The sequence below is a fragment of the Pagrus major genome, chromosome 12 (assembly GCF_040436345.1).
Source record: "Pagrus major chromosome 12, Pma_NU_1.0".
Lineage (NCBI taxonomy): Eukaryota > Metazoa > Chordata > Actinopteri > Spariformes > Sparidae > Pagrus > Pagrus major.
In genome coordinates, this window is record NC_133226.1 from 14,864,704 (window position 1) to 14,875,871 (window position 11,168).

An 11,168-nucleotide genomic window follows, 5' to 3' on the forward strand; every position below is an offset into this window, starting at 1 on the left:
CCAAAGGGGGCCGCCAGAATCAACAAAAATGTAAAGTTCTTTATAGTAGCTTCATGTATTTTATATTATATTTTAAGTCTTTGTCTCTGGTTGTAGTTTGAAATTCTTAGCTTTGTTTTGTTTAGAAAAAGGAAGCTTTAATCAAAAGAGATAAAAGAGGACAACTGTGACTTTGATGGGAATATTATTGTTTTCAGATTAAGCTGGTTCAGTCACTGCATGAATCATTTGTTAATACAAAAAAGAACAATGGCTCCATCTTCAGGATGCACTCAGTACATTAAAATACAAAGGTATTCTGTGACTAAGTGTCCAAGCTTGCTCTATTTGGTAAAATGATAAATTTAAACAGTGTCTGACCTGCATGATTATTGCCAAACTCAGGGGCGACTCCCATCAGCAGGTGTTCCTCACTATACCTTTCACCTGTGCTTTTCATGTTGCCTTCAGACACTAAATAAGACCAATTTAACTGAAATAAAACACATTTTGGGGATTCTTCTCTTTTTGTGATTCAGATAAATAAGAACACATGAACACAATGTTTGCTGTGGCTCAGTTTATTGAATGCAAAATACAACAGAAAACAAGAAAGTTACAGTTAAAACAAGCCTCGCAGACACAAGCACAACACGCAGCATTTTCAAGGTATGCTTCAATTTCATCAGTGCATAAAACATAATAATACTCGTAAAAACTAACTACTACATTCATTTCCCCAATAGAGTGCATGCTGTAACAGAGGTTCATAAACGTGGTGCAATTTCATGTTCATAAGGCTGCTTGTTTAAACTATTGAAAATATTTCAGATAAATGCAAATGGTTATGTATAATGTACGTACAGTTGTATGTTGTGCCCCAGTCTAGTCCATAGGCCCAAAAGAAAAAATAATTATCAATAATAGATATTTGATATGACTTGATTAATAAAAAGTGAAGATAAGTGCAGAGAGATCCTAAAGCAGATAGACCGCTGGTGTATAAGAGGTGGCGGTGCAGTGTTTGTGTCACACATCGTACAGCATGTGTCCTGAGAAGAAGCTCTTGGTGCTCATGCCATTGGTCCCATTGGAGGCCTGCAGCCACACTCTGTCCCCCGTCTTCAGCCTGAGCACCATGTCTCCTGATGACATGTGGCGACCTCCCTGATAAATCTTGAAACTTTGTAGCATTGCCTTGCCGTTAAGCCACAGGTCCACACTTCCTCCACTGACGACGGACGAGCACAGGTAGCTGAACTGATAGACACCAGGGATGGTGCATGTAAACACGCCTGTCTTAGTGCTGTAATGGTTCTGTGCGTTGTAGATGACCTGATGGAAACGGAGGATTTTCTCTGAGGATGGGTTTTGCGGGCCCAAGCGGACGGAAAAGGCAGATTGTGAATGTGAGGAGTTGGTGCTGAGTGCGTGCAGTCCAGGTGGACCTCTCGGGCCAGGGGGTCCTACTCGACCTGTAGACAAACAAAAGTATAGATTGCTACAAAATGCTGTAAAAAAAATTTAAAAATCATCATAAATCATCAGGTCATCCTGCACAAATAAAGTTGTTTCTTAGTTTGGAATCTGTAATATTAACACACATCCGATTGTTTTTTTTGTGGGGGATACAATGTGTAGCCATCACCTCAGTATTGGTGACAAACTTAGGCAATCCAAAAAACAGTAAATCAGGAAACCAATATAGTACTGTATGTCAGTGAGACCGACAGCTTTTTCAAATCATTCATGTGAATATATTCCCGATTATCTCGATTCACCACAATCAACTGTGGTTTTTATCCCGATCCGCACAAACATTTTTTAATGTTCCATCCCAATTTAGCACTATAAACAATATACAAAGGCTGAACAGACTGTGTATATCATATCTCAATACAGTACCTCGTTGTCCTCGAGGCCCCCTTGGTCCTCGGGGTCCAGCAAATTCGCATCCAAATCCTGTATGTGAAGAAGATGTCAAAGTTAAACTAATTTAGCCTGATAGTTTTAGGAATATTTTGAATGTGTTTGAATTAGTAGACCATGAATGGTTTCTTTTAGAGTGGAGACTCCCTTCACCAAAAAGTTAAGACCAACAGGTGTTGAATGATTTGAAAATGCACTTTTTTTTAAAGAAAGTTTAGCTTCTTTGTGCCATTAAAATGTTATTGTCACTTGTTAGTGCTTAAAACCGACCTCTTGTCCATTGACAGGATTACAGTCTGGCCCTGCAAGATCAAACACCACATATGAAGTACCATTTCTAAACAAGTTATTAGAGAAGAAAATAAACACACCAGGTTAAACACAGAATGAAAAATGCCCCAACCCCAACCCCTCCAGAGGTCAAAAAGTCTGGTCTAGTAGAGTTTCACCTGAGCAGGAGAGGCTCTCCCTCCAGGCTGACAGGTTCAGGCTTCTGATTCTGGAGCAGCGGACGAGTCGGTTCTTGTTTGAGATGACGTTGAAAGCGTCAGTGGGGATTGACGTGACGCCGGTGTTGTCACAGATGATCCCGGACAGGGTGGCGGAGGACAGAGCCACTCTCTGCCTCGAGGTGAAGACGCCCGGCCTCTGGTACCACAGCCTGATCATTTCAAAGAGAGAAGAAGGGAAGCAGATTAGAGTCAACAGAGACTATTTGACATTTGAGGTAAATTATTATTTTAAATAATGCAGTCACAATCATCTCATTCCCAAGGTGTAAACTGATGCTAGAAAAATACTACCAAAACTTCTGGCTACTACAACACAGACTTCACCTCTTAAAAAGAAAAAAAAAAAGAAAAAAAACCCATATGTCTCCAGAATCCTACGGCTACATTTTAAATACATCCAACTACATACTGACCTGTCACCCTGGCGGATCTTCTGGAACTGTGTTGCAATGAGGCAGGCAAACAGAGGCCCCACACGACCGCCCCGGACCAACGGCTCTGCCACGCCTCCCAGCCAGATGTCAATGTTGTCGGGTGTGCCATAGAGCTCCAGCAGCCTGCGGGCCAGGTCGTTATTGTTCAGGACCCGACCGAGCTCTGCCTGGTTCCTGGGCTGAGACAGGCCACAGAACTTGCGCCAAGCATTGTAGCCTAGAGAAGTAAACAACAAGTGAACAAAGAGGGGACGAAGACCATCAATGAATAGATTAAACATTAGAGGGAGAAGTCAAAAGTACCAGGCAAGCCGTGATCACGTCCTCTCTGCATGTTAAGGGAGCCCAGGTCCAAAGCCAGATGCTCCACAAATTGGAACAACCTTTCCCTCAGAGCATCCACCATCATGTGATCCTGAGTGTTCAGTTTAGCAGGACGTCCAACCAAACCGCGCAGCAGAGGGTCAATGCCACCTGGAGAGGTAAGATACAAATTAGGCTGATAGTTTACGACAGAGTGGCTGATAAGTTGTGACACTTCTCTCTGTTCTGCTCACCCTCGAAGATGATTCTCCAGGGAGTGAAGAAGGCCTTGAACAAGGGGACGCTAGGGAACTGAGGGTGCTCCCTGTAGTTTGCATCCAGACGGGCCAATTTTGGCTGGATGGCCAAGTGGGCAAAGCGGTAAGCTGCTGTAGCGAAGACATTGGAGATGCTGGCGTCCACGTTGGGATTGTAGCCGGGGTAACGGCGGAGATATCTGCGTGTCGCATCGTCACCCACAATGTGTGGCAGATAGTCCCTGAACACAAACACCTGAGAGAGACAGAGAGATTTATTTTGTGTAAAAGACAGTGGACTGCATGACAAATGCAACTATAAAATGATGAACACTGACTGGCTCTCAGGTGTAGTTACCTGTGTGTATGCACCCATGATCTTGCGGGCCTCTTGGTAAAGGGTCTCACTGTCCCACTGTGGGTTAATTCTCTTCAGTTGACGTGCCAGGCGGTTATGCTCACGCATAAACATTGTGTGAAGTGACGTCAGAGCCATGTTCTCGTCCACGCGGACATCACCTAATGGAGAGAAATGTACACATTAAAAGAGCTGATGTTCTCTTTCAGTTAGGAGTTTATGAGTTATAAAAATGTGTTTATGAATTATTTGTGAAATGCTTTATAGATTAGCAGTAAGACTAATAAGAAGATCATTTGTCATTAGTTACAATGAACTTGCAAGATGACTAACCTGCAATGAAACAGGGAACCTCCCTGGCATTGGTGTCGTTGGTGACTCTTCTGCGGGTGGCGCACATATTCTCCTCCATCGGGCTGAAGGGCAGCAGTTCACGTCCGTTGTCTCTGAACTCTGTATTGACGCGCAATAGACCGCCATCATTTGTGAGGTCGCGAAGATTCTTGGCAAGCTTATCCTCAGAGCCGTACACCTGGCTGAGATCCAGGTAGGCTGTCAGGGCATTGATCTGCTCTCTCTTGTTGGCTTCTCCGCCGAAATTGTAGGCCGAGAATCCTGTTCCGCAAACAGGGGCGGATCTGAAAGCAGGGATGCAGCTTTCTGGGCCTGTGGGCAAGCGGGGGTCGCCAGGAGGAATCTGTTTGTAGGAAAAGAGAGTCCAGAGGTTATGGAGAGAATATTTTAGTGGAAACATTATCTTGTTTGGTTTTGAGCGTTGACACTGACCGGGATGGGGATGCATGGCTCAATGTTCTCACAGCTCTCATCACAGTCCACCCCGTTGCTGAAGGAGCGGATGCTGGGAGAGAAGGGCGTGAAAGTGAGATCGTGGTCGTTCCACTGCCCGAACAAGGTTACCATGTGAGTGAATTCTCTGTCGCTAACCACATCTGCGTCCCTTGTGCTTAGAATGTTGTTGGATACCTGTCGCACCTGAAAATGGAAAAGAATTTTGAAATTGTCTCATTTTAAATCAGCATTTATGGAGATTAATTGAAATGAGTGTCTGAGATTTAAAGATCCAAGGTACCAGTGGGAGCAAGAAGTTGTTGAATGTCTGGTTTCTGAAGCCTTTTGGTTCAGAGATGCCGTCGTCGTATTCGGCAGGTAGCCAGCGGGCAAAGGGGGTGTTGGCAGCTCCAAGGCGAGGGTTATTTCTAAAAGCACATAAGAGACGTGCTCGTTTGGAAATGCTGCTTGAGAAATACGAGGGAAGTGTACACATCTTCTGCCGTGTTTAGGTATATTTCACAAGCATAAGCACCGCTCAATCTCTCACACCCAGTTTCCCTTAAATGAACACAGATTGTTTTTTTGGAAAGAAACCATACGATTGCTTTTTCTCTCACATGTTGGAAGCAAGAAGTCTAAATGGAAACCAAATAATGATAACGTAGACACTTAAACTGTTAAAAAGTGCACCTGCTAATTAGGTGTTTTTTCTTTTAGAAAGGCATTATAATTTGAGGCAATTTGAATATATTAAATGTAAAAGTGTATCTTTTTATGTCCAAGATGGTGTTACACAGACAGAAAATGTGAAATACAGATAAAAACTACTTAAATGGAAAAACATTAAAACAGTTTTATATGAAGCTTAAATGTTTCTCTTACAAGTTGTTGCAGATGCTGGTGATGGTGCGGTATTTGTTAAGGTTCGGTATGGTGCGGCACTGTGGGAGACTGACTCGAGCTGAACATCCACTTATGCTTGAAAGCCTTCTCAGGTCCTCTACAGAGAGCAAATCTGAAAAATGTAAAAGACACACGACACATCTGAGTCACAATGTATGTGCATGTCTGTTAACTTTATATGTCTAGTTGTTAATTACAGCTTTGAAGCGCTCCACTATGCCCACATTACGCAACAGTAAACCTTAGACCCTCATCCAAGACCAGGAAGAGTTGTCACAAAAAACAATGTGAGCTTTGTGTGTGTGTATCTGTTGTCTTTGTTTAGGTGCTGCATGTCTGACCTGTTGCGTTGAGTGAGCGTTTGTGCACGCGATGCACCCTTTCATGCAGCAGACGGAGGGTTTGTGCCATGTAGTCTGCAGATCTTACAGCTGAGCGTGTGTCAGCCCGAGGCTGCTTCAATAGACGGAGAGCATCATGAGGACTCACCACATCCTTGCGGACTCGTCTCAGACTCCTGGAGGAGAAAAAGACAGTTAAATAATTAAGTCCAAATTGTCGTCTTTTTGTGGAGGTTCTGTGGTTACTATAATGAATGGCTTTCGTGAACATTATGCTCAGTGAATTTGAAATATAAATTATCATATTATAAAATAACTCAAAAGATGAACTCACTCTTCTCTGGAGTATTTGTATGCATCATCCACAAGTTTCTTTGCCTCTTCAAAACAGGTTTGAAGGAGAGGACTGCCCAAGTGTTCTCCTGCAAAGAAACAACAAACTCATTCAAATTGTTCATCAAAATGATTTTAAACTTCATCAGTGATGTAACACAGGGAAATTCAGGTGTAAAAGGGAATTAGAAAAAAAAAATAGTGCCCGCAGTGTGAAGGCTGTAGCTTACCTGCTGGTGTGGAGTGAGCGGGCACCAAGCTGATACCCAGCACAAGAAGGACAGAGAAAATCATCTCTAAAATAAATAGACACAAATCAGTTTTAAAACAAAATTCATTGTATTGTTGTTATATATATTAATATACATATATATTGTTGTCAAAAGGCATGCAGAAAAAATATTTTCAAGCACTCTGTAACAAAAAATATCTAAGCATTTAAGATAAAAAGGAAAAAAAAAAACAATGCTGTTACCTGTGTCAGTGAAGATAGTTGTGAAGATTTCAGATGCTCTTGGAGATCTTGAGTTAGTGATGTTGTGTCAGACATCGGGTCCCTCCTTATATTCAGTCTTCTGAGGCCTCGCCCCCGGGGTTGTCCAGATGAGGCTACAGTAAAAGAACAGTTCCTTCTTCCTTCTATCGGTGCTCAAGGAAATCCTTCATTCTTATCAGTTATGGTTTCTGGTCAAGTGAATTTATGTTCATATTTGCAAAACCATAGGCTAATAATATGTAGCATAACAAGTGCTACTGGCCACCGTAATGATGATGGTATGAACGGTAGCATTATCAGCATTCGTAGTTGGCTCTTTTAGTATTTTATTATCAAGCTATTTGAATAAACAATTTCCTTATTCATTGTCATAATTTTAATGTAGATGTTTTAAAAAAAATGATTTTGTCTACCTTTTGACATACTTCTTGAAAGCAAGATTACTGTGTCAAAATATACACAATGTCCTTTTTTCTTGACATTACTGTATCTGACATAAGTAAATCCAGTCTTTTCTCGCTGGAAAAATTGTTTTTACCTACAATTTTTGTTAGAATGTTTTGGGCATTTTATCCTTATAACGATAACTGACAGCAGAGCGATGAAATGATTTGAGTCAGTGTTCTTGATCTCCTTTTTTCACTTATTTACCAATGTTGCGGCTTATGGTCTTCAATGTTGCCACACAGAAACTGATTAACTTAAGTAAGTCTGTGAAAAGAGGAAGTGATCTACACATCACAAAAATATGGTAGATTGAGGTTACGAGTTCAAATCAGTGTTGTATTAACTAAAGGTGTTGGTCGCAATGTAGGTAAATAAGTAATAGGTTGTATGTGTGAGACATGGTTGTGCAATGAGGAAAAGGAAAGACGGACATACGGTCAACCATAAGTTTACCTTGAGAGTGTACGTGTGTGTTTGGGCGGGGAGCCCTGTGGCTGCTGCATACACAATGGCCGTCATAGTTGTCACGCAAAATTGTCACCGTTAACAAAACAAGGAAACAAAGGTTTGAGAAAATGCCATCAGCCTGTGAAAGGCCTGACTGATTGTTATTGATAAAAAATAATGATATGTTGAAGAATCTGATTAGTATTGCACATGTGCAGTTCTCAACAGAGACGAGTAAGATGCAAGATGTCTCATTCCTTCATTATTGTAGGAATGAATGTATTGCTTTTTAAAACACCTTTTACTGTCTTCTGGATGTAGTCGAATCTGCTGCTTTATCCTGTTCCCTGTTTTTCTTTTTTTTGTGTGTCTCATTCATGATGATGATAAAACACAGGAAAGCCTGCATATAACCTGCATATACACGCAAATTTTGGTGTAAAAGCGTAGTGTATAGCACTAGATTTAATAATGATGACTCCTACTTCTCTTGTGAATCAGGAGGTGAGAGATCCCTGATCACCCATCCCACTGACTAAATCAACAACAAAAATCAATTCTCTATCTTTTCAACCAAGGGAAGTGTGAAAATTGTTTACAGAATATTATTTAAATCCAAAGACAGAAAGTTATTTTGCTAGCTTCCTGGTTTTGTCGGAACGTTTTGACCTATAAAGTCTTCTACAGGCAAACATGCAAATTTCAACCTCTTTAGACGTCTAGTGTTGATGCCCTGTACCTGGACCCAAATGTGGCAGGACGTGCACACATACACTCCCTTTCCGAGTTTTTTTTAAAGAAAAATGTTAACTAGTATGGCTTCATTCACTACAGTAGACATTGTTGAAAAGATGAGAAATAGGTTGCACATCATACACTTGCATCAGTATTAAGATACAATTATGTACTTGTTTTAAAGGATACATAATTTAGTTTAATCAAGGTAAAAACATTTTTTTGACAAAGTTCTTGGACATTAGTGACATTGTGTGTCACGAAAATCTGAAATGAACAAATGGTCTTCATGCAGAAGAAATTATATTTTGAATCACTTTTCTGTCATCAATTTTAATGACAGGTCTGCTTGTTAAAGTGTGGGTATACCTGTCTGTCAGAAAATCACTGTTTGCACCATAAACAGGAAAGTTGCACTAGTCCAGTTTCCTCTTTGAAGGAACGGCTGAAACATTGTTTCTCAACCTCAGGGTTTAGCAAGAAGTCATATTTCTCCATTGGGTTTGTAAGTGAACTGTCAGTTGTATTTGACAGGAGTGTGCTGTTGGGAAACTGCTTTAACAATCAAGCAATGATTCTGCAAAGTCATAAGAACGAGAACTTCATATGTAATAACAGACCTAAATTGAAGGGTTTTGCCGGCTTCAACAATGCCTCACAGTTCCCTCTGTGATTAGTGAAATTCCCCAATGTCCAGGAAGCAGAGCTGTTTTGGACTCTGCATGAGTCATTTACGCCATTTCTAATAACAATAACATAGTTTACAATGCTGTACAATACAGACTTAACCTTTGCTACATACACAATAAGGAAGAGGTGTGCCTGGTACTGGAGACAATAAAGTCAAGGCGTCAGACTTATTACGCTAAAAGATGTTTCCAACATGCAGGAAATCTTTTCTTTTCCCATTACTGTTGAGACTTTTATCCGTCACTATGATTAAACCCTATTTTATGAATGCATATAAAAAAAACAGTAAGCAAGTGCAGAAACTAGTTCATCCATGTACTTAAGTGAGAGCTTCAATACTGTAGATGCAATTTGCACAAAGCAAAACATTCATATCATAGGCCTATCAGCGATATATCAGTATATATTGGTATTGGTGCAAATGTTGTCCGATAAGGACTGATACTGGAGGAAACTTTATTTTTTATAGATCATAATGCAGAAAGAGATGCTTGTTGCGATTTAGAAATGATGTCATAAATTAAATTTACTTAAACTTACTTACATTTTCTAAGAATATCAATAACTTAAATTCCCAGTGAAGATTACTGTTACTGGATTCTTTTTACTCCCCAATATCGGTACACCAAAAATCCATTATCGGTTGTGCTCTAGGCTTGACAACAAAAAGCTCAGAGAACAATGCAACTTTCTCAACTAATGGATGAGTTGTTTGACTTCGTCTCGCTACAATGGAAGCAAAAATGATCGAGGTTGGCACGAACAGTCGAGAAGTGTCTTTCAGTTTCATTGTAAGATTATACGCATTTGTTCTTGACAGCTCTTGACAAATTCAGCGGCTTTAACACCCGACATGTTTACCGCAGCATTAAGAAACATTAAGGCCTTTTAATTCCACTAAACAAACCACATGCCATTCATATTATATTTGACCTGAGTGTGAGGTCAACAACTGTGGTGTCTTGCTAAACTTCAAGCCAATAATAAGGAAAGAAGAAGAAATCACACCTTGTTTTTTTTCATTTATATCTCCTTTATTTTTCATGGCCCTCACACAACAGTATATTGCTCTCAGTAACAGAAGAGCTGCTACAGTAATCTTATTCATCATGTGTAAAAACTGAAACTGAACTGTGTTTGCTAATGGCTGAAGGTTACCTTTTCACCTCTGGCCCTTTTCAGACCCGTTTCCAACATCCATTTTATTTCCATTTCCAACAAGTTTGGTTTAATATAGGAAATCTGTGTTAATTATGTGTCTAGACATATGCAGAGTTAGATTAGATAGATACAAAAGCATAATTTCTTTCCAGCTCCAGTTTGTTTGCACATTTATAGTAATTGCTGTCGTCATCTCAGTCTAAAACCTTACAGACAAAAAGGCCTCAGCATCTCCTTGCTGTAGATGAATCACTTTAGCAAGTAACAGCCCATAATTCACCTGGAGCGAGTCAGGAGGAAGCAGCGATGTGCAGAATACCAAAAGGATTTCACAAGATTAGCTAATACAAAGAACAGTAACACGGAAAGTCAGTAGGAAGGAACAAACAAAAAACAAAAATGCTGTCATGGAATCCCGCCCACAGTTGTTCCAAGACAACTATTGTGACGCCAAGTTGGATCCATCAGCAGCACAGACACAATGCTAAAACATCCTATTGTTAGTGTCTCTCAGCACCTCATGTGTCTGTTTGTACTTCCCCTTAATGTGTGTTATATGTCGCTTACCTCACTATACGCTTAACAGGACAAAGTAGCAAATGAAAAATCTATTTTGTTTTTCACCTCAAGCTGGTTTATATTACTGTATAGTTTACAAATGCCTACTGATCTGAGACCTGCTGCACGGTTTGCGATTCCTGGAATGACACACTTGTAGTACTATAAACTACTGGCCATAAAGATAAGCCAAGAGGAATGTTTGGGAAGTCTTATGAATCAAGACAAATGGTAATAAAAGGCACCAATCAGACAAACATGCACTCAGTTAATCTAGGGCACTGGGGCACTGGCATTTTCTACTGCAACTGTTCTATTCAACAACTAATAGTTTGAATACGTGAGTTGAACACATTCTTAGTGGTTGGTCAGGAGGACCGAGTAGCATGTCTTCAGTCAATCAGAGCCTGAAAACTCTGCCCAGGGTTTTGCAGTCAGTGCATTTGGATATTGTCTCATGTTATATATATATATATATATATATATATATATA

General features: G+C 40.3%; 1 protein-coding gene across 1 annotated transcript; it reads right to left on the reverse strand.

Moving 5' to 3' along the window:
• Positions 1 to 544: 544 nt before the first annotated feature.
• mpx (myeloid-specific peroxidase) lies at positions 545 to 6,674 on the reverse strand. The gene is made up of 16 exons (XM_073477596.1): positions 6,617 to 6,674; positions 6,372 to 6,437; positions 6,143 to 6,230; positions 5,809 to 5,984; positions 5,447 to 5,579; positions 4,863 to 4,989; positions 4,559 to 4,765; positions 4,106 to 4,469; positions 3,773 to 3,933; positions 3,412 to 3,670; positions 3,158 to 3,328; positions 2,834 to 3,071; positions 2,358 to 2,569; positions 2,179 to 2,210; positions 1,885 to 1,941; positions 545 to 1,454 (listed from the first exon to the last, which is right to left on the reverse strand). The coding sequence occupies exons 2-16, from the start codon at positions 6,433 to 6,435 to the stop codon at positions 1,446 to 1,448; spliced, it is 2,298 nt and encodes a 765-aa protein (XP_073333697.1). The 5' UTR covers positions 6,436 to 6,437; positions 6,617 to 6,674; the 3' UTR covers positions 545 to 1,445.
• Positions 6,675 to 11,168: the final 4,494 nt, after the last annotated feature.

Bases quoted from the DNA above. Each gene is read 5' to 3' on its own strand.
- mpx (XM_073477596.1), bottom strand. From the start codon at position 6,435: ATGATTTTCTCTGTCCTTCTTGTGCTGGGTATCAGCTTGGTGCCCGCT. The intron at 5,580-5,808 runs GTCAGACATGCA...TACATTTTTCAG, and splicing joins ACGCTCACTCAACGCAACAG to ATTTGCTCTCTGTAGAGGAC. The intron at 3,934-4,105 runs GTTAGTCATCTT...TCTCTCCATTAG, and splicing joins GGTTCCCTGTTTCATTGCAG to GTGATGTCCGCGTGGACGAG.